Source organism: Capra hircus, chromosome 3 (genome assembly GCF_001704415.2).
Source record: "Capra hircus breed San Clemente chromosome 3, ASM170441v1, whole genome shotgun sequence".
Taxonomy (NCBI): domain Eukaryota; kingdom Metazoa; phylum Chordata; class Mammalia; order Artiodactyla; family Bovidae; genus Capra; species Capra hircus.
The window spans coordinates 94,383,537-94,407,083 of NC_030810.1; the positions used below are offsets into that span (position 1 = coordinate 94,383,537).

At 43.4% G+C, this 23,547-nt stretch overlaps 1 protein-coding gene across 2 annotated transcripts in view; it reads left to right on the forward strand.

Annotated features, from left to right (window-relative positions):
- The window catches only part of TTF2 (transcription termination factor 2), a 50,660-nt gene that overhangs the window by 20,353 nt on the left and 6,760 nt on the right, over positions 1 to 23,547 (forward strand). For both annotated transcript variants that reach the window (XM_005677808.3, XM_018045970.1), the window contains 12 exons: positions 1,426 to 1,507; positions 4,173 to 4,283; positions 5,851 to 6,001; positions 7,635 to 7,740; positions 12,630 to 12,811; positions 13,514 to 13,667; positions 14,239 to 14,330; positions 15,379 to 15,461; positions 15,878 to 16,011; positions 19,229 to 19,399; positions 22,023 to 22,081; positions 22,897 to 23,047. In XM_005677808.3, the coding sequence (XP_005677865.2) occupies positions 1,426 to 1,507; positions 4,173 to 4,283; positions 5,851 to 6,001; positions 7,635 to 7,740; positions 12,630 to 12,811; positions 13,514 to 13,667; positions 14,239 to 14,330; positions 15,379 to 15,461; positions 15,878 to 16,011; positions 19,229 to 19,399; positions 22,023 to 22,081; positions 22,897 to 23,047 (1,476 nt within the window). The remainder of the gene's footprint in view (positions 1 to 1,425; positions 1,508 to 4,172; positions 4,284 to 5,850; positions 6,002 to 7,634; positions 7,741 to 12,629; positions 12,812 to 13,513; positions 13,668 to 14,238; positions 14,331 to 15,378; positions 15,462 to 15,877; positions 16,012 to 19,228; positions 19,400 to 22,022; positions 22,082 to 22,896; positions 23,048 to 23,547) is intronic.

A 23,547-nucleotide genomic window follows, 5' to 3' on the forward strand; every position in this document is an offset into this window, starting at 1 on the left:
ATTTGAAACAAAGGAAAAGTTTTTCTCGGTCAGGAGTATTATTTGTGCCTTAAAGAAACTGCAAGCCTTTAAATAGGATAGAAACCAAACACCAGTGAGAGGGAGTGGTGGTCAGAGGGAAGATCAGATATTGATATTATTAAGTGATGATCCCAGCACCTGAGCTGGGAGCAGCAGGTGGTGTAACTTAGCACAAAGAGTCTCTTGCTATGGAGCCTAGCATTGGTGGAGGAATTTAGACTAGGATAGCATAAGAGAGTGGAGAAGGCGATGGCACCCCACTCCATTACTCTTGCCTGGAAGATCCCATGGACAGAGAAGCCTGGTGGGCTGCAGTCCATGGGGTTGCGAAGAGTCGGACATGACCGAGTGACTTCACTTTCACTTTTTACTTTCATGCATTGGAGAAGGAAATGGCAACCCACTCCAGTGTTCTTGCCTGGAGAATCCCAGGGACGGGGGAGCCTGTTAGGCTGCCATCTATGGGGTCGCACAGAATCGGACACGACTGAAGTGACTTAGCAGCAGCAGCAGCAGCATAAGAGAGGGCTTCCCTAGTAGCTCAGCTGGTAAAGAATCCACCTGCAATGCTGGAGACCTCGGTTTAATTCCTGGGTCAGAAAATTCCCCTGGAGAAGGGATAGGCTAACCACTCCAGTATTCTTGGGCTTCCCTGGTGGCTCAGATGGTAAAGAATCTGCCTGCAATGTGGGAGACCTGGGTTCGATCCCTGGATTGGGAATATCGCCTGGAGGAGGGCATAGCAACCCACTCCAGTATTCTTGCCTGGAGAATCCCCATGGACAGAGGAGCCTGGCGGGCTACAGTCCACGGAGTCGCAAAGAGTCGGACATGACTAAGCATAGCACAGCTTAAGAGATACTATGGAATCACTGTAGAAATTTGAGCAGGGATATTTTAAGGAAGTTATTTATGTCACCGAATTCCAGATAAACTGGGTGAAGGGAAGACTAGCAGGGAGGCCCCCAGTTAAAGGGCCATCATTTATGACTAGCACTGTGGACTGAGACAGTGCCCACAGAGAGGAGAGTCACGCTGAAGAGAGAACGAGGAAGAGCCCGCAGAGCGGCTGGTGGGAGTAGGGTGGTCACTCAGAGCTCTTGACTTGGACTGATTAAGCAGACGAAGCAGCTGTCACTTGAGAGTGACAGGCAGCCGCTGATAGACAGCCTGGGCCGTCGGCGTGAACGGTAACTGTGGGCAGGCCAGGACACGTGGTGACCCCCAGTGAGAGAGTGGAGTCCAAGACTTCACGGGGAAACAAGCGGCTTATCTGACAGCTAGAATGTTGAGAGGGTCACTTACAGGAGGTAAATGAGTGGAGGAGGGAGTCCATGTGGCCAGGCTGCAGCATGGCCTCTCTTCAGAAATCGGCGCCTAACTTCCGGTTACTACCTTTGTCAGATCTCTCTGCTGCCGCACCAGAAGCAGGCATTAGCCTGGCTGCTATGGCGGGAAAGCCAGAAGCCACAAGGAGGAATTTTGGGTGAGTCTCGCCTTGGGATAAGAACCCACAAATACTTTGCTTTGTTCAGTCCTCTCAACAACTGTTGTGGGTAGCTACTCTAACACCTTGTTTGACAGATGAGGAAACTGTAGTATGGGAAGCTTAAGCCACGTGCTCCGGAGTACACAGCCATAGGATCAGCCAGGAAGCTTAAGCTGCATGCTCCAGAGTACACAGCCATAGGATCAGCCAGGAAGCTTAAGCTGCACACTCCAAAGTACACAGCCATAGGATCAGCCAGGAAGCTTAAGCTGCATGCTCCAGAGTACACAGCCATAGCATCAGTCAGCAAGCTTAAGCTGTGGACTCCAGAGTACACAGCCATAACATCGATCAGAAAGTTTAAGTTACATGCTCCAGAGTACACGGCCATAGGATCAGTCAGGACGCTTAAGCTGTGGGCTCCAGAGTACACAGCCATAACATCAATCAGGAAGTTTAAGTTATATGCTCCAGAGTACATGGCCATAGGATCAGTCAGGACGCTTTAAGCTGCATGCTCCAGAGTACACAGCCATAGCATCAGTCAAGCAGCTTAAGCTGTGCACTCCAGAGTACACAGCCATAACATCAATCAGGAAGTTTAAGTTATGTGCTCCAGAGTACACGGCCATAGGATCAGTCAGGTCTTGGCTGCAGGCAATAGAGACTGGCTCTGGCTGATGAAGCAGAGGGAGGGTTTATTCTCTGGTGGCCCACAGAATCTTTGGAAGATGTGGAGGGCCAAGCTGGAGGCCAGACTTCTAGGAGCAATGGCCAGAGTCAACTTATCAATGGAATGTCCTGTGAGAACGATATGGCTGCTCCGTGCCTCGCAGCAGTAGAGGAAAGCACCGCTCCTCAGAGCCACACACTGCTGTCTCTACCCCTTCCTGTTGAGAGGGCTTCATGGGGAGCCTCATCTTCTGAAGATGCTCACATCTGAAACAAAGTCTGCTGTGAGTGTAAGTCTCTGTAGAGCCTGGTCTTGCTCCTGGTGCCTTAGCTACAGAGGAGGCAGGAAACAAGTTTTCCAGGCTCTGCTTTGGAGCCTCATCACACTAAAAATTTCCAAGGTGTTCAACTTCCAGAAAATGTGACAGAGGTCCACTACGGCTAGTAAGTGGCTGTGTCTTGGTCCCCAAGCTCACCTCCTGGTTGGATGATTTGCTAGAATGCACAGCATATAGTTATATGTTGCTCTTCAGTCACTAAGTCATGTCTGACTCTCTGTGACCCCATGGACTACAGCTCTCCAGGCTTCCCTGTTCCTCGCCATCTCCCAGAGTTTGCCCAGACTCATGTCCATTGAGTTAATAGTGCCATCCAACCATCTCATCCTCTGTCTCCCCCCACTGTCAGTCTTTCCCAGCATCATATTCATGGGTGTAACTTATTGCAGTCAAATAAACTGAATAATAATTTAGTTATTTTGATTTGATATAAATCAAAATCAGCTAGGGAAAAAGGCACATGGGGCACAGTCTAGGGGAAACTGGGTGCAAGTCCTGTCCCAGTGGAGTCACTCTGTGTACTTAATCTCCCAGCAGCAACGTATGAAAACACAGGTAAAACGTTGCCAGCCACGGAAGCTTGTTAGAGACTTGGCACCCAGGATTTTTACTGAGGGATAAAAACCCACATAGGCAGCTTCAGGCTGGCAGGTACTGAAATTCTAGATTCCCAGAGGGAAAGAAGGCATTCAGTACAAACTGTACTGTGGGTCCAAGGAGTTAAGGTGTAGTGAGCCACTCCTCCCAGTCTGGGAAGGGGGGGACCCCTCCTGAAATGAGTTTCCACATGCTAGCCGAGAGCCAGCCTTGTAAGCTGGCCTTTCAAAGGAGAGTAGTCAGCTGCTGTGGTAACTCTTCTGCACAGTGGCAGAGCCAGAACTTGAACCAGAGCCCATGTGACATTTTACCTCTGCTTATGTCAGAATGCATATTTAAACCATTGAAAAGAAGATAATACTATTTTATAGGGTGTAAATAGTAAATTGGATAAGCTTAGTAACTAGCATGGTGATGGTACCCAAGAAATGCTAATTTATGACCTTCACTGATGAATAAGTTAAGGGGATGGTGAGGACTGTCTTGAGTTAACTCTAACTCCAGAATTGCAGTAAAGTGGGTAGCAGGATATATCTACTGGGACCTTTTTGCTTTTGCAGGGTAATAAATAAGACTACTAGGCAACATCTGGAACTTCCCTGGTGGCTCAGATGGTAAAGAGTCTGCCTGCAATGTAGGAGACCTGAGTTTGATCCCTGGGTCAGGAAGATCCCCTGGAGAAGGGAATGACAACCCATTCCAGTATTCTTGCCTGGAGAATCCTATGGACATCAGAACCTGGTGGGCTACAGTCAATGGGGTCGCAAAGAGTTGGACATGACTGAGAGACTAACATACACATAGGTAACATCATCAAACTGAGAGAGATACCAATGAATGCATTGGATAAGGAACAATAAAACACAGAGACCCAAATAAGATCTAAATAATAAGTTTTAAATTTTACAGAGGTCATAATAAATGTCTGTGACTTAGATTGCAAAATAAATGGCAAGAGGGAATAGGCTGATATCTACCCTGACTGCATCTCTTGAAGTTGAACTGATTCCTTGCCCAAAGTAATTACCTCTCCTATTTTTGTTTTCATTTTGCAGCGGATGATATGGGGTTAGGAAAAACCCTGACAATGATTGCACTCATCCTGACCCAAAAGAAAAGCAAAGAAAAGGACAAAACCACAGCTTTGACTTGGCTTTCCAAAAATGGTATTCCAAAGTGTCTTGCTAGCCTGCTACTTCCTAAATCACGTTAGGTAGTGGGGAGTGGAAGTTTTTCAGCCATGAAACGATGCCTTTGGTCATATTTAAAGTTTTGGAAAACTGTTACCTTCCTACAGTGTCATTTCTGACACTGAATATGCTAACTAGAAGTGATCTTTTTTTTTCCTTTAAATATAAGGTTAGCTTGACCTGTGATTAGAAACAGTTTTATGGTGGGGGCTAAAAGTCTAAAAATGTTAGTTTAAACCTAGTGATTGTTTTTGTTAATGTTGAGAACATAACTACAGAGTAGACCCAAATAATTAAAATACTGTTTTCTGAAGGAAGATCTGTAACAAATTCAGACTTCAGCCACCATAGTGGACAGTTTTCCATGTTTCTGAAATTCCAGAAATTTCCAGATTCTAGGGAGTTTCTCTTATTTATATCTCTGCTTTTAAAATGTAATAACTGTATAAGTACTTTAAAGGTCCTGTATATTATATATAGATGACACCACATGTAAACTGGATGTACACAAATACACTTCTCAGTTGGTTAGACAGCCAAAGAATCTGGCCGTCTGCTGTCCGGGCCCCCGTCGGCCACTGTGGCAGCTGGGCCCTCTGTCCCTGTGTGGGACAGCAGCCTGTGTGCGTGTGCAGATGTGCACGTCTTTGCACAGGTACAGACACGCCATCACCATCTGGTTCTGAAGTAATGTTTGCTTATCCTAGAGGATTTGGTACTTATTCTTCAGTATGAATGTAATTAAGGTATGCTTTTCAAAGAAAAGTAATAATACTGCCCTCTAAGGAGTCAACGAAGAGTTAGGAAATGACCCAGCTTCTATCTTCTCGCCACTGGGAAAGTGCATTGAGGTTTTTTGGTTTTTTAAACTGAAGTAATGTACTAACCTCTCTCTCCCTTTTAAGCCTCTCTTTCTTCCACTTTTATAGGGGAAAAGAAACAAATAATTGTTTTGAGTTAAAAGATTATTTTTTTCCAGTTTCTATTCTACTTCATGCATGCCTCATTTTATTGCACTTCACAAATAGTGTTTTGTTTTTACATGTTGAGGGTCTGTGTCAACCCTGTGGTTTTGGCACCATTGTTGCACCAGCATTTCCTCACGTCATGTCTCCATGTCACATTTTGGTAATTGTTGGAATACTTCAAACCCTCCATCAGTAAAAAGATTACAAATGATGTTAGCACTGTCTAGCAATAAATATGTATTTTTAAATTAAACTATGCAACTTTTTAAAAAGTATTATACTATTGAACACTTAATAGACTATAATGTAGTGCAAACATAAATTTTCGTATGCACTGGGAAACTGCAAGGTTTTGTGTGACTCTCTTTATTGTGATATTTACTTTATTGCTGTGGTCTGGATCCCAGCCTGCAGTATCTCCAAGGTATAAGCTATATGTAGAAATAAGAGCAACAGTTGTTAAAAATATTGATTAAATGAATAGACATCAGTCAAGGAAAAGAGGTAATGCCTTGAAGAAGTTAAAGCTATTTAATGAGTCTAACTAGGTGTTGATTTTTTTCCCCCCTCTCAAGACTCCTCTGAGTCCACTTCTCATGGAACACTAATCATCTGTCCTGCTTCTCTGATCCATCATTGGAAAAATGAGGTGGAGAAACATGTGAGCCGCAACAGATTACGAGTCTGTCTCTATCACGGGCCAAACCGGAATCAACATGCAAAAGTGTAAGTGCAGAAATGTTGCCATCAGTATGAGGTATCGGCGTCTCGGCTGAAGGGTCACGTTGACCTTTGTGTGCTCTCTGGTATTTCATTTAATCAAGGCTCATGGTATTTGTGAAGACCACGGGCACTGTCATCACCAAACAGCCTTCACCTGTGCTGAGGGATGCATCTTGAGAGGGACTGGTGTTCTGAGCTATATCCCATCGCCAAGCTGCCGTGCAAGTTAGCCTGAGGTGCCTGAATCGTCAGCTAGGCAGTAGCGGAGTTCCCCTGGTAAAAGGAATATGTCACAATTATTTCATGATTGAATATCTGATTCCAAACTCACATTCTTTTTCTGTTAGTGTAAATGGAACCAACTCAGTCTTAACAGAGCATCTTGATGTAATATTAATGATTAGTTGATATATGCTAGTTAAATGGTTATGGCTGTATTTTTCATATGTGAACCATCTAAGAAGTTTAGATTCAAAAGTTTAGGATTAAACCTAACTGAATTCCTAAAGTGGGATTACCAGGAAGGAGGAAAGAAAATGTTTCCCGAGATGGTGATTGTAGTCCTATTCTTTGTCTTTTGGTTTTAAAGGACCTGTTTTTTGTTCTTAATTATGATATGATGGTCTGGATTGAATACTTGCTGATCTAGTCAAGAACTGAGTTGTTTTTCCATCTGAGTAATCTCTCTCCCCAACCTCTGATACTGGATATTTTATCTCTTAAAGAACAACACAGTAGTCTCTCGGGGGTGAGTTGCCAGAATGGTGATCCTAAGTCCTAAGGGCACACCAGCCCTCATGACTAGTAGTCATTTCAGCAGACGAAAGGAATCAAGGCAGTAGTGGCCATCCTGCACGCCTTCTGTAGCATGGAGTACTATAGATTTTTGTTTAGAAGTCAGTTCCATCTTATATGATTTGCATTTTGATTGTACTGGGTTTGGTGTCCTGAATACACTAGCTGACTGATGGGAATCATCTAAGGCAACAAGTAGGCATCACTGCCTGTCCAAATTCGCGTGTCATCTTTATCGAAAGTGTTACTGAAGTTCTCTCAGGTACACAATATTAAGCTTCCTTGGAGAAAGATTTGTGCTTTTCGTTAAGAATCTTTACATGTAAAGAGTATAGGCGAGGTGAGCTGAAAGTGTACAGCGTGTATTTTTGTGCCCGAATGTCAAAGCTAGATGAATGGGTTTTCACGAATCCATTACAGAACAATGAGGAGGAAGCACCATTGATATAAGATGAACAGTACTTCAGAGTTTTCTTACTTCCTTGGGACTTTAGGATCATCTGTGTCAAATTAAATATTAAATTCCAATCCTGCCCAACTTTCTGTTCTTGTCAGATCTCATCAAGCTTAATTTGACCTCAGCCAGAGATGATCCTTTGTGACTTGGCTGGGAAGAGGGGGGCTCTTCTAGTTACAGTGAGTAGTCTGTAAAAATGACCAGTGGTAAGTGATAAGGAAGTCAAGTGTGTAAAATTTACCTCTTCAGGGTGTGTGTGTGTGTGTGAATTGACACAAATTAATGAGTTCTGCTGGAGGGATTTTTGTGAAGGAAATCAGCTCTGTCTCACTTTGTCAGAATCATGCTGGATGGTTTACCATTTGCTTTGTTTTATATCTGCAGCCTCTCCACATATGACATCGTGATCACCACCTACAGCCTCCTGGCCAAGGAGATTCCCACAGCAAAACAAGACGAAAAAATCCCGGGTGCAAACCCCAGTGTGGAGGTGAGGCGTGGACCCTGCTGGGGAAGTAGGGTCAGGACTGCAGATTGTTTAACAGGAGTCTTTTCACAGCATCAGAGATGGAAAGGTCCCCTCTACTGGGGTCGTGAGCATTCATACTGCTTCTTCTGTGGAAACAGAGTTCTTTCCTCTGTCCCTTCACTTTTACTGTAGGCGTCCTCCTCAGTGCTGAAGGTGGAGATGCAATTTGCTGTTTTTTAGAAATAATGACTACATTGCAGTTGTGCTGATCATGGTGTAAATATAGGGAAGCTTCACTTGTTGCAGTGTTTGTTTGAGAGTCTGGGGTGTACTCTCAGGATGTGTTTTGTATTCAGTGTCAGGACTAGTATTTTGATATTAAGGCATTATTCCCTGCCTTTACTCCACCTCCCAGGAAAAGGGGTTGCAAAGAAAAAGGCTACAATGGGCCAGAGGCTAAACAATAACCAGGGGAAAAAGCCTGAATGTTGCTGTGTCCAGCCTAGTCTCAGTTATGTAGGGGCTTTATTGCATAACTCTTATGGGCTTTCCCCCCCTGGAAATGCAGTGTTGTTCCAAAACCTACTGTTTTGCACACACTTTTATTCTTAGTGCAATAGAATATTCACAGCTGCTTGTATTTCGGGTGATCTCTAGAGTGCTTGATTCATGGACCTAACATTCCAGGTTCCTATGCAATATTGCTCTTTGCAGCATGGGACTTTACTTCCATAACCAGTCACATCCACAACTGGGTGTTGTTTTTGCTTTGGCTCCATCCCTTCATTCTTTCTGGAGTTATTTCTCCACTGATCTCCAGTAGCATATTGGGCACCTACCAACCTGGGGAGTTCATCTTTCAGTGTCCTGTCTTTTTGCCTTTTCATGCTGTTTGTGGGGTTCTCAAGGCAAGAATACTGAAGTGGTTTGCCATTCCCTTCTCCAGTGGACCACATTGTGTCAGACCTCTCCACCATGACCCTCCCATCTTGGGTGGCCCCACAGGGCATGGCCCTACACGGTATAGCACTGCACGGCATGGCTCATGGCCACACGGCAGGGCTCGTCTCAAACAGGAGATGGCAGATGGGAATGTCAACATTCTAGGAATCAGTGCACCAAAATGCACTGGAATGGGTGAATTTAACTCAGGTGACCATTATATCTACTGCTATGGGCAAGAATCCCTTAGAAGAAATGGAGTAGCCCTCATAGTCAACAGAGGAGTCTGAAATGCAGTACTTGGGTGCAGTCTCAAAAATGACAGAATGATCTCTGTTTCCAAGGCAAACCATTCAATATCACATAATCGAAGTCTATGCCCCAACTGGTAATGCTGAATAAGTTGAAGTTGAACGGTTCTATGAAGACCTACAAGACCTTCTAGAACTGACACCCAAAAAAGATGCCCTTTCCATTATAGGGGACTGGAATGCAAATCTAGGAAGTCAAGAGACACCTGGAGTAACAGGCAAATTTGGCCATGGAATACGGAATGAAGCAAGGCAAAGACTAACGGAGTTTTGCTAAGAGAACGCACTGGTCATAGCAAACACCCTCTTCCAACAACACAAGAGACGACTCTACATATGGACATCACCAGATGGTCAATACCGAAATCAGATTGATTATAGTTTTTGCAGCCAAAGATACAGAAGCTGTCTACAGTCAGCAAAAACAAGACTCCTTATTGCCAAATTCAGACTTAAATTGAAGAAAGTAGGGAAAACCACTAGACCATTCAAGTATGACCTAAATCAAATCCCTTACGATTATACAGTGCAAGTGAGAAATAGATTCAAGGGATTAGATCTGATAGACAGAGTGCCTGAAGATCTATGGATGGAGGTCCGAGACACTGTACAGGAGGCAGTGATCAAGACCATCCTCAAGAAAAAGAAACACAAAAAGCAAAATGGTTGTCTGAGGAGTCCTTACAAATAGCTGAGAAAAGAAGAGAAGCAAAAGGCAAAGGAGAAAAGGAAAGATATACCCATTTGAATGCAGAATTCCAAAGAACAGCAAGGAGAGATAAGAAAGCCTTCCTCAGTGATCAAGGCAAAGAAATAGAGAAAAACAATAGAATGGGAAAGACTAAAGATCTCTTCAAGAAAATTAGCGATACCAAGGGAATATTTCATACAAGGATGGGTACAATAAAGGACAGAAATAGTATAGACCTAACAGAAGCAGAAGATATTGAGAAGAGGTGGCAAGAATACACAGAAGAACTATACAAAAAAGATCTTCATGACTCAGATAACCATGATGGTGTGATCACTCATCTAGAGCCAGACATCCTGGAATGCAAAGTCAAGTGGGCCTTAGGAAACATCGCTACGAACAAAGCTAGTGGAGGTGATGGAATTCCGGTTGAGCTATTTCAAATCCTAAAAGATGATGCTGTGAAAGTGCTGCATTCAATATGCCAGCAGATTTGGAAAACACAGGAGTGGCCACAGGACTGGAAAAGGTCAGTTTTCATTCCAGTCCCAAAGAAAGGCAATGCCAAAGAATGCTCAGACTACCACACAATTGCACTCATCTCACACACTAGCAAAAGTAATGCTCAAAATCCTCCAAGCCAGGCTTTAACACTACTTGAACCATAAACTTCCAGACATTCAAGCTGTATTTAGAAAAGGCAGAGGAACCAGAGATCAAATTGCCAACACCCGTTGGATCATTGAAAAAGCAAGAGAGTTCCAGAAAAACATCTCTTCTGCTAAATTGACTACACCAAAGCCTTTGACTGTGTGGATCACAACAAACTATAAAATTCTTTGAGAGATGGGAATACCAGACCACCTGACCTGCCTCCTGAGAAATCTGTATGCCTGTCAAGAAGCAACAGTTAGAACCAGACATGGAACAACAGATTGGTTCCAAATTGGGAAAGAAGTATGTCAAGGCTGTATATTGTCACCCTGCTTATTTAACATATATGTAGAGTACATCATGTGAAATGCTGAGCTGGGTGAAGCATAAGCTGGAATCAAGATTGCCGGGAGAAATACCAGTAACCTCAGGTATGCAGATGACACTACCCTTATGGCAGAAAGCGAAGAAGAACTAAAGAATCTCTTGATGAAAGTGAAAGAGGAGAGTGAAAATGTTGGCTTAAAACTCAACATTTAGAAAACTAAGATCATGGCATCTGGTCCCATCCCGTCATGGCAAATAGATGGGGAAACAGTGGAAACAGTGAGAGACTTTATTTGGGGGGCTCCAAAATCACTGCAGATGGTGACTGCAGCCATGAAATTAAAAGATGCTTACTCCTTGGAAGAAAAGCTGTGACCAACCTAGACAGCATATTCAAAAGCAGAGACATTACTTTGCCAACAAAGGTCTGTCTACTCAAAGCTGTGGTTTTTCCAGTAATCACGTATGGATGTGAGAGTTGGACTATAAAGAAAGTTGAGCGGCAAAGAACTGATGCTTTTGAACTGTGGTGTTGGAGAAGACTTTTAAGAGTCCCTTGGACTGCAAGGAGATCCAACTAGTCCATCCTAAAGGAGATCAGTCCTAAATATTCATTGGAAGGACTAATGCTGAAGCTGAAACTCCAATCCTTTGGCCACCTAATGTGAAGAACTGCCTCATTTGAAAGGACCCTGATCCTGGGAAGGATTGAAGGCGGGAGGAGAAGGGGATGACAGAGGATGAGATGGTTGGATGCCATCACCGACTTGATGGACATGAATGAGTAAACTCTGGGAGTTGGTGATGGACAGGGAACTGGTGTGCTGCAGTCCATGGGGTCACAAAGAGTCGGACAGGACTGAGTGACTGAACTGACTAGAGTGCTTGCCCATCTCATGACCAGCTCTGCCTTCTTGCAGATGATTAACTTTTCAGATTCCTCAATGGTTTCTCTTAGCTTTCAGGTTAAAACCTTCATTCCTTTAAATGATTTTTTACGCCTTGTACAGTCTTGCCCTTCCTGAGTGTCCCTTATCCAATACCTGCCCGCCTCCCTGAGCAGGGGCACCCCATGCTCAGCTGTACCAAGGGCTGTACTTCCCTCCATACTCTGTTGTGCTGTTGAGCCGTTCTCCCTCTGAATGGAGTGCTTTGCTGTCCTCTGTGCTCAAATGCATCTCCTGGCACCTACTGCTGGCTTATACCTTGACACTCCATTCATTCTGCAAATACTGAGTATCTACCATGTGCCAGATGCTATTTTCAGGTAAACAGCAGTGAGCAAGACCCTACTAGATTCCTGCTGTTCTGTATTAAATCATCTATAGGACTTGCTGTATATACATTGTATATAATGATCTTTATGCTTGTTTTATTTTTTCTGCCCCGCTAGATTGTGAGCTCCTTGAAGAGAGGAAATGATCTTTGTGTCTGGCTTAGTATCTTACATGTAAAAGGAGACTTTTAGGGAGTTTTCCTGGTGACCCAGGGGTTAAGACTCCACGCTTCCACTGCAGGGGGCATGGGTTTGATCTCTGATTGGGGAACTGAGACCACTCATGCTATGTGGTACGGCCAGAAAAGAAAACAAGTAGACTTTCAGTAAATTTTTAGTGAACTATTGTAAATTTAGGGAAAGTGAGTGAATATTTTATTGATTGAATGACTTTGCAGCCTCAACAGCTAGAGTATCCCTTACCTGTGGCCATTGCTCGAAAGTGGGTTGAAAGAATACAGAAAACTAAAATTAGGAAACATTTTACCCTTAAACATCTTATGCTCAACAATGGGGATGTCAGGTGGCTTGTTTATTTGTACTCATTGAATTTCTGCTCTTGGTTTCTTAAGCTTAATCCTTATTTCAATGTGTACCTGGAACTTGAAGATAAGAGTGAGTCTTTGAAGTTTGCTTATTTCCCCTTATTCCTGGAAGACACACAGCGTTTTCCTGTATTTTTGCTAGATTTCACTTGTGTTTCTTCCAGAGTACGTCATCACCTTTGCTTCGAGTAGTGTGGGCTCGAATCATATTGGATGAAGCTCACAATGTTAAGAATCCCCGGGTACAGACTTCCATGGCCGTGTGTAAGCTCCAGGCCCAAGCCCGTTGGGCTGTCACAGGAACCCCCATTCAGAACAACTTGTTGGACATGTATTCACTGCTGAAGTGAGTAGACTCTTTGAGATGAGGTAGATGTGAGCCCTGTCAGTAACCCTTCCTGATTATTTCATGTCTCATCTCAGCCGTGTGCACACCAGGTTAGCGTGTGCAGCAGGTGAGAAATCTGTCACCATGTAAAGGACAAGGGAATCAATATCTGTGAGAGTATAACCTGTTGATTGACTGGCTGATACAGGACTTTCATGACACGCAGTCCTTCTATGTGGAAGAATACAGGGCCAGTTAAATTAAAGGAAATGGAAGTCACTTTCTTCGGTCCTAGTAACGTTTTGTGCTACTTTTGCTTGAAAACATGTGGCCTGAGGTCAGGGCTACAGTTTATTTCAAGCAAACAGAAAAGAATGCTGATTTTTAAATATTTGCTTTTATTTAAGTCAGCTCATGAGAGGATATAGAATTTCTGTATTAGCCTTTGAACCTTTAGGAATGAATTCTAGCTATTGGTTATATGTCCTATTGTGATGATATAGACAATTTAATGGGAAAGGGCACATTTTCATAATGTGGTTTTATGATGTGGTTATTGACTTGGATCGTATTGCTCTGTCTAGCAGAGCTTTGCTATGAAATTGACTTTTAACATTGATTGGGATGACATGTAAAACCTAATTTGCTTTTCATCTTATGTCTGTCTTTGACTCTCTCCTCCATCCTCCCATGCTTCTTTTCTGTTCTCTAATGAAAAAGATTTCTCCGTTGTTCTCCATTTGATGAGTTTAATCTGTGGAAGAGTCAAGTAGACAATGGCTCAAAGAAAGGAGGAGAACGGTTAAATATCTTAACCAGGAGCCTTTTGCTGAGGAGAACAAAGGACCAGCTGGACTCCACCGGCAAGCCCTTGGTAATCCCATTGACACTTGTCCCTGGGTGGATGTGGGGGGTGGTCAGGAAGGAGGGGACCACGGCCTGACTGCTTGCACTGCCATGGCCTTTGCTTCAGGAGCTTCTGAGTCTCCCATGTTCCTACACAGAGGCCCTTGCGTTGCTGTCCTGCCCCCGGGGTCATAGCTGGCCTGTTTTGTGGTGTGTTAGTACTCTTGCCTGGAAAATCCCATGGACGGAGGAGCCTGGTGGGCTGCAGTCCATGGGGTCGCAACTGAGAGACTTCACTTTCACTTCTCACTTTCATGCATTGGAGAAGGAAATGGCAACCCACTCCAGTGTTCTTGCCTGGAGAATCCCAGGGACGGCGGAGCCTGGTGGACTGCCATCTATGGGGTCACACAGAGTCGGACATGACTGAAGTGACTTAGCAGCAGCAGCAGCAGAGCCATTCTGTTTTCAGGGGAGGGCGGGAGCTGCTGTCCAAGGGTTGACTAGATTTCCATTGTGAGCTCTGGGGGACGTGCTCTGTAATATTCAGTTAATTTGTAGAACTTCATTGCAGCTACTTTTGTCTTTTACTCTTCCAGGTGGTGCTGCCCCAGCGTAAATTTCAGTTGCACCATTTAAAACTCTCTGAAGATGAAGAGACTGTTTATAGTGTCCTTTTTGCAAGATCGAGGTATGTGCTGTGAAGAAGCACCTTCTCACAGCTGTTGTTGTATTCTTGTTCTTGCTTGGGATTGAATCAAGGTTCTTCTAACTGCAATTACGGTATTGTTGACAAGCTGAATATCTGTGTTCCTTTTTAAAAAAGCTCCCTTGTTCTCTCACCTCGCCCGCAGCTCACCTTTGTCTCATATACACTGTGAACCTGTTCACTGGCTGTCTTGCATGGAAGGTCTAGGGTGTGCACACTGTCACCAGGTCTTTCTGGTCATTGTGGGGCTGTATTAGGAAAGTATTGGCCAACATAGTACATCTCTTTGACCTTTGACCTGTTATCCAGCCTCCCACCAGAGCTTTTAAGAAGCTGTTCAGTAAACCTTCCAAAGTGATTAAGTTTTTTCTCTTTGTAGATCTTATATTTATTAATAAACATTTTAATAGTAATTTTAACTAATTAATAATGTATTACTGTTACATATTTAACATTAAATTGATATAGAATATAATACTAATATTTTATAGTATCAATAAGCTTGTTAATATTTATTACTCATTTTTAAATGGCTTAGCTTTTAAAGTAATTATTTTTATTACCTTTGGCCAATGCTTGCTGTGAGCCTGCCTTCATTTAACAAGTCCACTTTTCCACTGCTTTTTAAGTTAACTTATTTTCGGCTGTGGTGGGTCTTTGTTGTTGAACGTAGGCTTTCTCTAATTGGAGCAGTCGGGAGCTGCTCTTCCTTGCGGTGCACTGGCTTCTCATTTCGGTGGCGTCTCTGTTGCAGAGCACGGGCTCACGGGCTAAAGCATGCCGGCCCAGTAGTTGGGGCACACAGGCTTGGTTGCCGCGCTGCATGTGGGATCTTCCCAGAGCAGGGACTGAACCCGTGTCCCCTGCATTGGCAGGTGTGTCCTTAACCACTGGACTACCAGGGAGGTCCAACAAGTCCACTTTTACAATTTTTCAAGGTCCTACCACTATCACAGTTCAGCAGTGACCATGGTAAACCTGTTTGGTCTTAGTGACCGTTATATGTGCATTTTGTTTCTTGATGAGGCAGGTTGGCTCTGCAGTACTATCTAAAAAGACATGAAAGTGGGAGCAACCAGTCTGGAAGAAGCCCTGACAACCCATTCGATAGAGGTGAGCAGTGGGACACTTCTACATAGAGACTCATGAAAATGTGGATGCAGATTTGGTGAACTTACAGACATGGGTGGGGCGGGGGGGTGGTGGTCATGAATTCTTGATAGCAGAGACTTGACCTCAGCTTGGAACCTCAAACTAAAGTAAAATATAATCTGCAAGCACCAGACCTGGTGATGTAAGCTTGTTTTTAGTTATTTCCGAAATCTGTTTTATTAAAATGCAGATACAATAGGTCTGTAGAGAAAATGAGTATTTCGTTTTTCTTCATTAGTAGAGAAGTGAGTTACAACTGTGTTATTGAACCTCGGATCAAAGAAGGTTTCAAATCTCCTCATTTAGTTCAGGGTTTTTCCCCATGTTTCTGTTTTAAACATTGTACTATTTGCTGTGTCTGTTTTCCTTCTCGGAAGTGGCCCAGGAGTTTGGGTCCAGCGGGCCTGGGCCCTCCATGGCAGCCACCTGGGCGACCTCCAGCACCGTCCACATACTGTCACAGCTGCTGAGGCTCCGCCAGTGCTGCTGCCACCTGTCTCTGCTGAAGTCGGTAAGCAGAGGGCCTGTGTGGGGCCCTGAGGGGCTGCGGAGAAGGCCGCCTCAGTGTCCTGTAGCTGGGCTCAAGCAAGATGGGATTTGAGGGTATTTTGTATGTTGGTGGGGCAGCAAAGAGGAGACTGCTTATTTTACTGTATTTTAAGCGTTAGTGATCTTGAGATAATTCCCATGATGTTGAGAACAGTTTTTATTATTTGTTTTATTTTTTAAAATAGCTTTATTTTAGAATAGAAAATAGTACCTCATTAAAAAGGAAACCATTTGTGAATACCTTGGAATTTTAGGGTGTCATAAAGCTAATGAGTCTAGTTATGAAAACTCAAGTATTTATACAATTGGAAAAGTTGTCTGTACAATGGATAGACACACATTCATAATTAAGAATATGTTACAGGCAGAACACTCTGACATAAATTGGAATAATATGTTTTTGAATTTGTTCTCTAGAGTAATGGAAATAAGAACAAAAAGAAACAAATGGGACCTAATTAAACTTAAAAGGTTTTGCAAAGCAAAAGAAACCGTAAACAAAATGAAAAGACAACCTATGGACTGGGACAAAATATTTGCAAACAATGCCACTGACTAGGGATTAATTTCCAAAATACACAAATAACTCATAAGGTAATATCAAAAAGCCAAACAATCCAGTCAAAAAATGGGCAGAAGATCCACATAGACATTTCTCCAAAGAAGACATACAGATGACCAACAGATGCACTGAAAGATGCTCAATATTCTAATTATTAGAGAAATGCAAATCAAAACCACAATGAGGTACCGCCTTATAGGGATCAGAGTGGCTATCATTAAAAAGTCTACAAATAATGCTGGAGATGGTGTGGAGAGAAAGGAACCATTCTACCCTGTTGGTGAGAATGTAAATCGGTGCGGCCACTATGGAACATAGCATGGAGGTTCCTTCAGTTCAGTTCAGTTACCACACCATCCAGCAATTGTACTCCTGGGCACATGCCAGAGAAAACTACTTCAAAAACGTACATGCACCCCAGTGTTCATAGCAACACTATTTACAGTAGCCAAGGTATAGAGGCAACCTAAATGTCCATCAACAGAATATTGGAGAAAAAAGATGTGGTATGTATACATATATATATATATATACAGATATGCATACATACATACAATGAAATATTAGTCAAAAGAATGAAATAATGCCATTTGCAGCAACATGAATGGACCTAGAGAGTTCATATTAAGTAAGAGAAAGACAACTGCAATCCAAAAAGATGATATGGATGAACTTATTTACAAAGCAGGAATAGTCTCACAGACATAGAAAACAAACTTACAGTTACCAAAGGGGATAGCAGAGGGCTAGGAGGGAGAATAAATTAGGAGTCTGAGGTTAACATATTCATAGTGCTATACATTGAATAGGTAACAACAAGGACCTACTCTATAGCACAGGGAACTAAACCCAGTATCTTATAATATCCTATAATGGAAAGGAACCTGAAAACGAATGTATATGTATATAAAACTGAATCACTTTGCTGTATGCTCAAAACTTTGTAAATAACAGAACTTTGTAAATTAACTACAGGCTGCCAGGAAGCGGTCAGGGTTGCTCCCCAGGGCTGTGGGGTTCAGACCCCAAGGTATCGCTGTCCAGTTCTAGGGCCGGGGCTCCATGGAGGAGGCCCGCCGGGAGGCCCTGCGGAAGCTCAGCCTCCTGAAGGAGAACTTATGATGGAGCGCGAGTGGGCGCCGGGGAAGGCAGGGTGGCCTGGTGTGCAGAGCCAAAAATGGATGCGCACATGCGCACAGCACAGCTGCAAAGCCCCAACTGGGTACCCGATTGACGACTAGAGATGAGGGCCTGGGAGTCAGTAGACGAGCTGACGCCCTCCATTCTGCGTCCGAGCTGGGACATCCTTCCATGTGAGAGGGTCCGCACCACGTCTTGTCTTCCCTTTTCCAAGAGCTCAGAGAATAACCTTGAAAACCTACAGGTTTCTATGATTTGTAAATGCCGTATGTTTTTTGGATCTAGGAGGAAGGGGATTTAGGTCTGATTTTTTTTTTTTTGCTGTTACTGAGTCTCTGATCTAACCTTTAATCCTCGAATGCATGAGAGGAAAGCCAGTGTAGATTTTATACTCGTTTCCCTAAGAAAGGGAACTTCCCCTTCTTTTCAAGAAAATAAAGAAGTGCTTGTTCAATTTTCGTAGTGTCTTAAAGTACTGTTTTGGTCTTTTGTTAGTTTTTTTAAAGGTGAAAGAATGTTAGCCTGAGATATGCCTTTGTTTCTTGATAAAATTTGGTTTGCCCAGGTTTTTTTTTTTTTTAATTGAAAATTAAAGCCTTTAGAGTATGATTTGCTGTAATGTTGAGTTATGAGAATGGAATGTAAGGGTTCAATTTGGAAAAGGGGGTAATTTTAAGAAAGTCATATCAAAGTACAGAATCTTTGTTACTGGGAGATATGTGTATGGTCATGTATTGTGTATATACGTGTACATAATGTATGTTTATAGGGACATATATACAGATATCGGAGAAGGTGATGGCACCCCACTCCAGTACTCTTGCCTGGAAAATCCCATGGACAGAGGAGCCTGGTAGGCTGCGGTCCATGGGGTCGTGAAGAGTCGGACACCACTGAGTGGCTTCCCTTTCCCTTTCCCTTTCAATGAAAAAAAAGAGAAATGTGTTACTTTTTTTCCTCCTTGGCAGTTAAAATTTATATTATTTTCTCCTTGGTTATCAATGATTCTTTTCTTTATACTCTTTTGAACTTTTCCAGATTTTCTATAATAAGCATATATCATTTTTACAAACAGAAAAAAAAAACTACTTAGTACTTGAAAATTTTTTTTATTTAAAAAGTTTTTATTGAAGTATTTTTTTGAGGCATTGAAATAACGTGTCTTTTTTTTTTGGTAGTACTGTAAATTATGTCTTGATTATCAATAGCTTAATTTACTATTTTTCTAGCCAGGGCAAATAGCATAATCTTGTAGTCTATCTGGCAATTTTCTAAAAAGTTCCACTTTGGTTTATTTTTGATCTAGTGAGAAAAACTTGTAAGACTTCATTTTAATCTGGGTTTACTCACGGGGGTACTGATGGTAAATTACAAAACATTTTGCCATGTGCAGTGTTGAACAGTCAGCACTTTGCAAGTCCCATGGCTTGCTGCCTCAGTCGCCCATTTGCTGTGTCCCCTGTCTGATTCTGCTCAGGCCCTAGATCCAACGGAGCTGAAGAGTGAAGGTCTGGCCCTCTCCCTGGAGGAGCAGCTCAGTGCTTTGACCTTGTCCGAATTCCACGACTCAGAACCGTCTGCCTCCGTTTCCCTTAATGGCAAATGCTTCAAGACGGAGCTTTTTGATGACAAGAGAGAGAGCACCAAGGTAGTATGATTACCTCTATTCTAGTAGAAAGACTTCAACTCCTCACCTATTTCCCTGAGAGCGCAGTATTTGTCCAAGTGGGTCCAGCCATTTGATGGCAGAGCTGGAGCTACCAGATGTTAGCTGGTCAAATTCTCCCTCTAGTCTTGAATTCTGGTTTCATTTCATGAATAGAACTGAAGTGGGCTTTCAGAGAGTGGCTTGGGCCCACCTCTCACATCAAGGCAGATTTCTGGCATGGATTCCTGGAGAAAGTGTCTGTCAGGTTTACACTGGCGATGGGGCCTGGGCAAGTGAGCAGTTTGTTTTGGGAATACCGCAAAGACCTGAGCCTTGAAACAATGTCTTACGTCTGAGCGCCAATTGCTTTCCTTTGTTGAGAGGCTTCAATCTGCCAGGTTTGATTGTTACCAGCCTTCTGTCCTCATTAGTCACTCTATTCCCACGGGAGCTGGAGAAGGGAATGGCAAACCACTTCAGTATTCTTGCTTTGAGAACCCCATGAACAGTATGAAAAGGCAAAAAGATAAGACACTGAGATGCTTTTGAACTGCGGTGTTGGAGAAGACTCTTGAGAGTCCCTTGGACTGCAAGGAGATCCAACCAGTCCATTCTAAAGGAGATCAGTCCTGGGTATTCATTGGAAGGACTGATGCTAAAGCTGAAACTCCGATACTTTGGCCACCTCATGTGAAGAGTTGACTCATTGGAAAAGACTGATGCTGGGAGGGACTAGGGGCAGGAGGAGAAGGGGACGACAGAGGATGAGATGGCTGGATGGCATCACCGACTCAATGGACATGAGTTTGAGTGAACTCTGGGAGTGGGTAATGGACAGGGAGTCCTTGTGTGCTGCGATTCATGGGGTCGCAAAGAGTTGGACACGACTGAGTGACTGAACTGAACTTAGGAAGGAGGTCACTGCCAAGGGAATGGTGTTACTAAGAGTTAAAGGGTACCCTATGTTGCCAGATTTCAGGCCCTGGCACCCTCAGTTAGCAGATGGGTTGAAACCTCACATTTTTAATAATCTGTGTTCTTCACAACTTGTCTGATACTCGGTTAATGATTCACAAGCCTTCTTAATGTGAGCCCATTAATCATAGTTCAAATCTCTTAAGGTGGTTTCACGTAAGGAAGGGAGTTTGTTTGATAACACAAACCAAAACTCGTACAGAATGTTATTAGAATTAGTCTACAGCTCACAGACCATAAATCCTGCTCTCCCACTGCATTTTTTTTTTCTTCAAAATAACCTATGGCTAGGTTTTTTATGTGGCAATTCAAGAACTTTCTATAAGTTGTCAACTTTCTGATTTCTGATAACTTTCTCAAGTTGTCAGAACACCAGGCATTTCATGTACGTGCATTTTAAATTCCTGTTGATTCAAAATGGTACAGTTCTGTGACTGTCTTCCTGCCCAGTCATATTCAGATTGGAACGCAGCCTCACGTGGGGGCCTCTACAGGTTACCACTAACATCACAACAGCATAGAGGGGAAGAGCTAAGCGCATCTCTGTTGTTCTGGCTCAGCTCCTTTTACCCATGAGGAAGCTGAACTCTTCCCTAGGAGTTTCAGGGTGATCTAGCCCTGTGATGGCAAAGTAGGAACACTGTTCACCTCCTGGTTCCTAGTCTAATGCTCTTCCTCCTCTACCACTCTGGAGAGGAACTCTAGGCCTCTTAGAAACTTTAGAAAGGTCATTCACCTTAGCAGTCAGGAAGAATGAACTCAGTCACTCTTTGAAGTCCTGCCCATGTGTTCTTACTGCCTGATCCTTCATTGACTTGAATGTGCCCTGAGCAGTTGTGGATAAATTGGATTTTCCAGGCAAGAGTACTGGAGTGGGATGCCATTGCCTTCTCTGAAATAGCCAGGGAGCTTGTCGCAAAGCTTGAGCAAGTGTTCCTCAATCTGGAAAGGTTTTCTTCAACACCATCTGCAGCAGGCCTCAGACTGGGTCAGGCTCTTTTACTTTCTCCTTCTGCAAATATCAGGATAGTATCTTCTGTGGTCCTGCAGTGTGCTGGGTGCTAAGGGTGCAGATGAACCAGACACATGCCAGCTCTGCCTCCTTGGAGCATCTCTGGCCTTGAAAGCAAGAGACAACTAATAAGCAATTAGTATATAATTTTTTTAAAAGACCATAATAATAGAAAGAAAAGGTGTATAATTAGTGGGCACCTTGGATTGGGGAGGACCTCCAAGAAATGACATTAAGCTGGCACCTAAGGCTGTTCTGAGCAGAGGGAATGGACAAAGATGAGACAAAGCACAGCTCAGTGGAGGGAGAATGTTGGTATCACCCAAGCATCATTTGGATGTAGTGAGGGATAAGGCTGGAGACGTGAGACGAAGTGAGAATCTGGGAGGTCATTGTAAGGAGCTTGGGCTTTATTCTCTGTGGGAGGCTACTGGAGGGTCTTCAGTCAGCGAAAGAAAATAAGAAACTGGCATTCTGGAAATAGTCCTCTGGCTGCCAAGAGGAAAGGGAACCAGAGAGGAGTAATACTTAAAGCTGAGAGGCCCTAGGGGAGACTGATTCTTTCATTCAGGGGAGAGAAAATGGAGAAAAGCAAATTTGCTTAAACCTACTTATGTTAATTCAACCTTTTTCCAGATTTCATCTCTCTTGGCAGAATTGGAGGCAGTCCGAAGAAATTCAGGGTCCCAAAAGAGGTAAGTGTGTTATTTCATTATCCAAATGTTGCTTGTAATTATGCAAGAAAGTTGGATATTGTGGATGGTTATAAGTCTTAGCTTTTTATATCAAGGACCTTGAGTCACACTCAGCAGAAAGTACTGAGGTTACAGCACAAATTCCCTATGATTTCTAATTAAAATATTTCTGACAGTGGTTGCGAAGGCAATCCTTGGAGGATCTAAGTAAACTGAGGATCTGAAAAGGTGTTTAAGAGCAGAGAAGAAGCATCTTAAACAAAGCAAGACAGTAACAGAGGGAGATGGAGGGAGAGGGGTGTGGTCAGACCGGGAGCCCCCACAGTGCTGGGCGTGTTCCTGAGCTAGGGGCGGGGGGTGCAGGAGGGTCAGTCATTGTTTGTTTTACTTTACTCTGTATTACTCACTGCATTTGTAGATCAGAAAGATTTTGATCTAAACACGTAAAACTCTAATTAAAGCACAGCATGGGGGGAACAGAGAAACCCTAGAGCCTTATGGTTCTGACTGGCAAGGGGAGGGGCCTGTCCTCCTTTTCTGCAGGAGGACAGACCTCCTCTAGATGAGAACTAGGCCCCCAGATAATCGGAGGCTGCAGCCGTCACTTTAGTTTCACCACCACTTTGTTCTGACTTGTAAGTTGCAGACTGGATATAGAAATAACTGGGAGCATTATAATCTTATGTCACCTAAGTGTGTACCCTTAAGTATCAGAAGGCTTTCCTTCTTCCACATTTGATAACTGAATCGTATGGAAGCCCTGCAGATGAGTTTATTTCATCTGCGTCGGTTTTCTGTTTTCTCCTCTCTTCCAGTGTCATTGTCTCGCAGTGGACCAGCATGCTGAAGGTTGCAGCCTTGCATCTTAAAAGATGTGGATTTACTTATGCCACCATCGATGGCTCTGTCAACCCTAAACAGAGAATGGACTTGGTAGAGGCATTTAACAGCCCCAGGGGCCCTCAGGTACGAGCTGATCACAACTGAGTTCTGTAATTAAGAGCAGACTGTTCCTGATTACACAGAAAATTTTAACATAGCTCATTTGAAAAGTATTCATAGCTTTGATCCCTCCAGGTATTTTTGATTCTTTTGACATTTATCAGGGGTACGTGTCAAAGTGTGAAAATACTCTAAGAGAATAAAATATGAAGGTTAAAAAGAGTAAGGACAGAACTGGTTAGGATCAAGAAACTTTGTGGAAAAGGCAAGCCTGGAAGGATGTGTGGGATCTTGATATGAGGAAAGATGCAGGGAAATGGGAGAACAGTCAGTTCAGTTCAGTTGCTCAGTCATGACTGACTCTTTGCGACCCAATGGACTGCAGCATGTCAGTCTTCCCTGTCCCTCACCAGCTCCTGGAACTTACTCAAACTCATGTCCATTGAGTCAGTGATGCCATCCAACCATCTCATCCTCTGTCGTCCCCTTCTCCTCCCACCTTCAATCATTCCCAGCATCGGGGT